The sequence below is a fragment of the Oncorhynchus kisutch genome, linkage group LG1, assembly GCF_002021735.2.
Source record: "Oncorhynchus kisutch isolate 150728-3 linkage group LG1, Okis_V2, whole genome shotgun sequence".
Lineage (NCBI taxonomy): Eukaryota > Metazoa > Chordata > Actinopteri > Salmoniformes > Salmonidae > Oncorhynchus > Oncorhynchus kisutch.
Window position 1 is genome coordinate 42869116 of NC_034174.2, and position 6000 is coordinate 42875115.

A 6000-nucleotide genomic window follows, 5' to 3' on the forward strand; every position below is an offset into this window, starting at 1 on the left:
GCGACAAGCACTCCTCCAGCATCATCACATTCTTTCTGCATCTCACGAATGTTCTTCTTTCTGATCCGAACTTAGATTTGTCTGTCCATAACACTTTTTTCCAATCTTCCCCTGTCCAGTGTGTTTTTTGCCAATCTTAATATTTTATTTTTATTGGCCAGTCTGAAATATGGCTTTTTCTTTACAACTCTGCCTAGAAGGCCAGCATCCCGGAGTCGCCTCTTCACTGTTGACGTTGAGACGCGTGTTTTACGGGTACTATTTAATGAAGCTGCCATTTGAGGACATGTGAGGCGTCTGGTTCTCAAACTAGACACTCTAATGTACTTGTCCTTTTGCTCAGTTGTATGCAGGGGCTTTCCACTCCTCTTTCTATTCTGGTTCTGTTCTGTGAAGGGAGTAGTACACAGCGTTGTACGAGATCTTTTCTTGGAAATGTCTCACATGGAATAGCTTTCTTTTTTCAGAACAAGAATAGACTGACGAGTTTCAGAAGAAAGGTCTTTGTTTCTGGCCATTTTGCCCCAGATACTCAACAAGTCTAAAGAAGGCCAGTTTTATTGCTTCTTTAATCAGGACAATGGTTTTCAGCTGTGCTAACATAATTGATAAACTTGGATTAGCTAACACAACGTGCCATTGGAACACAGGAGTGATGGTTGCTGATAATGGGCCTCTGTACGCCTATGTAGATATTCCATAAAAAAATATGCCGTTTCCAGCTACTGATCAATTTGATGTTGTTTTATTGGAAGGAATATGTACTTTTCTTTAAAAAACAAGGACATTTCTAAGTGACCCCAAAGTTTTGAACACTAGTATACGTTTAGCATACACACTGACATTCTTAAGTTTATAACGTATCCCTAATGACATGTTAGGGTGGAATGTTCCATTTCTCAACAGGAAGGGCAGGGTTATGTTATTGTAGACAGAAAGGTTATACTTACAATGACTATCCCCCAACTGGAGACCGGTTCCATTTGCTATATAACACATAACATGGGGGAGAGTAGACCAGGTTGATGGGTTGCTTGGGAAGAGAGGTATGATTATTAAAATCTTCTCATATGAAACACCTCATCCTCCACCCAATCAAGCATGGTTACCTGCTTTGGTCCACATCAATATTTCATAAGCACCGAGGGGTACAGCTCGTAATGGCATAGTCTCAGCACTGTCTAGTAACAATCCACAAACCTAACAATCTGATACATTCTGTAGTACAGAGACATTACTAGCTAAATGTAAGAAAGTGTTTGACCTGGGGAAAACCCCATCATGTTCATGTCCTCTTTTTTTCCCTCTTCAGGTCTGTGGGGTCGTCAGAGTCCAGGGAGGTTTCATATGTGCTCTTCTTGGCTTCACCCTGTGGAAGCCGGGCCTTGTTGGAGCGGAGAGGTCGGGGAGAGGTTACTAGCACTTTCACCTGCCTCGAAGTCTGCTACCACCCAGAGGATGCCCACAGCCACAATAGCTGTGAGTCCCAAGAGTGCCCCTAGTAACATCTTCTTCCTGCTCTGCTACTTGCTTGCAGTGGGAGGCGTGGATCCAGGTGTCTTTTCCTAAGCACTTTACATCTGTTACGGGGGTGAGGGCGATCTGATGTGGTCCGTTCTACCTGGGTTTTAAAGGTTCTTTACCTCTCTTGTGCCTCCTGACCATTACCCAACTTCCAGACTGGAGATCGCAATATGGACGGTCATCTGGGAGGGTCTGGGCATCAGAGGCCTGTGAGTGAACAGCTCGGATACAGTTAGTCAGAGAGCTATACAGTACTTCATCATAGTGTCATCCAACAGATGCAGATCTGGGATAGCACATGGAGGGGATGCTGGGGTTCTCATAGGCCTTGCCAAATCAATTTGCATATTTTACTAATGGGCCCCAGGGAGCTGGTAGTCAAGACTAAGAAGTGGGTACTCGTTTTCCTGCATTGTGTTCTTGGCAAATCGGTGCATGTAGTACATTTTCTGCATGCACTGACTCACACCATGATACATGCTTCCAAGGTAACCCAACAGTGTCGGTGGCGAATCGTAAAACCCTCCCCATATGTAGCCAACAGAGTATGAAATTGATATAATTGGTTACAGTAATCAACCACTTATTAGAGTAGCTTGTTATTGGCTGGAGTACACAACAGGGCTTTCTCTCTCAGCCCTGGGGAGGAAACCCTCCCTAACCAGAGAGCTCAATGGATTCTTACAAACATTTAATTAGTTTCAGAAACCACCTACAGAATGACATTTCTATGAGGGCATAGGAATGTGTAGGAATAGCTTTGCTTTACTGCCCACCTACATTTCTTCAGAAGGAAAAAAATAAAAATAAACTAATTACAATCCTTGATAACTCATAAGGAAATCATTTTATCGCATAAAGGAATTGAAGAAAAAGTCAAATAGACTAGAGACAGGAGCTTCTCACACCACTCGTGCACTATTGGTGAGTAGCTCACCCGCCCCTCCCTTTGTGATTTCTTCAAAGTTCAGTGGCAGTACCCTGTCTCTCTCCATCTCGCCTGTCCGAATTAGAATAAGAGCTATTGATGAATCACTTCGTAATTATCAGCATTTACATATTATATTTATAGGTAGCACCTAAACAGGCCAAATCATCATCATCATCATCATCATCATCATCATCTCCATCATCATCCACTGAAAGAGGATGAGGAAAACCATAGGGACATTGTGATTCAAAGTGTTCCAGTGATTTCATGTATTTAAATTCTTGACGAAGGTTCTGATATCTTGGCGATTATATTTTTTGGCGGAAGCTATGCCAATCTTTGTCTGAGACTTTAATTCCCAAATCTTTTTAGACAGTCATGCAGTGCTTTTAACCTTATCTTTATCAAATGATCCGTAAGTGGACCACTCTGAACTTCTCTGAGTACATCTACCCCACTTACGTACGTCTAAAATTCACCCGGATCAGCACTTTCACTGGTGATTTTGGAGTGTTTATCTCCCATGATTTCTAATTGTCTTCTTACTCTTGTATTATTACACCAAATCTCTAGTAACCCATACACATCTAGTAACCTATACACATCTAGTAACCCATACACATCTAGTAACCCATACACATCTAGTAACCCATACACATCTAGTAACCCATACACATCTAGTAACCCATGCACATCTAGTAACCCATGCACATCTAGTAACCCATACACATCTAGTAACCCATACACATCTAGTAACCCATACACATCTAGTAACCCATACACATCTAGTAACCCATGCACATCTAGTAACCCATGCACATCTAGTAACCCATGCACATCGTGTAACCCATACACATCTAGTAACCCATACACATCTTGTAACCCATACACATCTAGTAACCCATACACATCTAGTAACCCATACACATCTAGTAACCCATACACATCTAGTAACCCATACACATCTAGTAACCCATACACATCTAGTAACCCATACACATCTAGTAACCTATACACATCTAGTAACCCATACACATCTAGTAACCCATACATATCTAGTAACCTATACACATCTAGTAACCCATACACATCTAGTAACCCATGCACATCTAGTAACCCATACACATCTAGTAACCCATACACATCTAGTAACCCATACACATCTAGTAACCCATACACATCTAGTAACCCATGCACATCTAGTAACCCATGCACATCTAGTAACCCATGCACATCTAGTAACCCATGCACATCTTGTAACCCATACACATCTAGTAACCCATACACATCTAGTAACCCATACACATCTAGTAACCCATACACATCTAGTAACCCATACACATCTAGTAACCCATACACATCTAGTAACCCATACACAAATACACACATACAACTCAATCTTTCTTTATCCAACTATGTCTCTTAATAGACACAATTCTATCCGACCACTTGTCTATCACTTCCTCACTATTCTCAACCTGTCCTATTACCAACCAAACTATTAGTCAGATTTCTGTTATTACCTTCAACTGTCTCCTCTCATGCAGGCAAACCAATTCCTACTACCAATATATTCAATTGTTGGCCGACCAATTCCTATGGATACATAATTCGACTGTTTACTTTCTTGTGGGTTATCCAATCCCTGCTAATAATGTTAAAAAACGGTATATTTTACCAACTTCATTAGACATAATCAATCCTTCTCACTTCCTTAACCCTCTGTGTACAAATCTATTGTATATACAGTATATACTGACCCAACAGTTTTTATACTGACCCAACAGAATTCACCTGGAGTGTAGAGAAACCAATCCCTATTTATATACTGATCCAACAGTATTCACGTGATTGTAGGAAAACCAATCCCTACTATTGGAGACACGAACCCCTGTGCTCCCATTGGTCAATGTTATTCAGCCAGATTCATTATTATAGGGAAATAGTCCTGCCAAATTGAACCCCAAAATGTTGTGGAAGACTCGATCTAAAGGTTAGGCAGAGACTAATTTCAAGTATGATAGGGAATCTTTAATACAACAGCTGCAAGGTAAATCCCTCTCGAATCTCATTCATGGAAGGAGCTCAAAGAGTAAATGGTTACCTTTTTATATAGCGGGAGGTGATCAAGCGATCATATTGTTTACACAAGTTATTTGTACAGGCAACAGTTCCAGAACACAATGTGTTAGGGGTGTAGACATAACAGAAGTCCATGAAATGCAATAACATCACAGTTCAACGCAGAACGGAGCAGAAACCTTGAGAAGTTACAACAGCTCACCCAAATAGGAATAGAGCCAGAGCATCCACTCCCCTCGCTGCAACTGATCCCATACTCGTATACTCTTACTGTGCCAATCGCCGCTGTACCTCGCTGACTTGGATATTTTATTTTCACATTGTCCTTGACAGATTGGCTTCGGAAATGATGGTGGATTACGTAACCAGGCTAGCGCAGTACAGCTCGGCACAGTAGTTTGAAAAGTGTATTTGTCCAATTGGCAGCTGTTCCAGAATCTTGAACACGTATAAAGCCAACACTCAGGGCTCAAAGTGATAGTGGAAATACTGAAGCAGCTCACAGGGGAATGCACTTTGGCTTGTCAGGGAGTGTTTTTGCTGATGAGTGACGGAATTTAAGCCCATCTCATAGTAACATACTGCAGTGCATCATGAGAGGTGCAGTCTTTAATAATCGTTAATAATTTGACTAATATACCCATGATTCGATTCTGAAAAGGCCTTGTGTTGACATGTCGAGACCCACATTCTAAGTCTGTTATACGGTTAAGCTGATCTAGGCAGAATATTGAATATTATGTACATTGATCATAGATTTGGCAACTTTACATTTTGTACATCCTTTGCATTTATATCTTAGTAACCCCCTGCAAATCTTGAATGCATTCATCTTTTTCATACCAATTTTATTTTCACGCCTGAAAAAAGTTTCAAAAGTACTTTCATGGGGGCGATGGGAAAAAACAAGCAAACGCAGATTTGACTTTAAAGGGAAAGACTAAAACAACCAAAAAGAACACAAGACAAACACTTTGTCTAGACTAGATCAAGGAGGAACAGAGAAAAAGGTTTAGTTTAAATCAATACCAGTAGACATGGGACTAACTCACTCATCCACTGAGAAAGTCTGCAGGCAGAGCAATCAATGCCAGAGTATGGCTCTGCTCTCACACATAAATCAAATCAAATGTAATTGGTCACATACACATATTTAGCAGAGGTTATTGCGGGTATAGCAAAATGCTTGTGTTACTACTGCACTGTTGGAGCTAGGATCTAACAATTCACAGCAGTACACACAAATCTAAAAGTAAAAGAATGGAATTAAGAAATATATAAATATTAGATTGAGCATTGTCGGAGTGGAAATGACTAAAATACAGTAGAATAGAATACAGTATATACATATGAGATGAGTAAAGCAGTATATAAACATTATTAAAGTAACTAGTGTTCCATTATTAAAGTGGCCAGTGATTCCATGTCTATGTATATAATGCAGCAGCCTCTAAGGTGCAAGG

General features: G+C 40.5%; 1 protein-coding gene across 2 annotated transcripts in view; it reads left to right on the forward strand.

The window, feature by feature from the left end:
• LOC116374203 (uncharacterized protein PB18E9.04c-like) overlaps positions 1-5693 on the forward strand; it is a 38567-nt gene extending 32874 nt beyond the window's left edge. For both annotated transcript variants that reach the window (XM_031825087.1, XM_031825092.1), the window contains exon 3: positions 1313-5693. In XM_031825087.1, the coding sequence (XP_031680947.1) occupies positions 2979-3881 (903 nt within the window). In that variant the 5' untranslated portion in view covers positions 1313-2978 and the 3' untranslated portion in view covers positions 3882-5693. The remainder of the gene's footprint in view (positions 1-1312) is intronic.
• Positions 5694-6000: the final 307 nt, after the last annotated feature.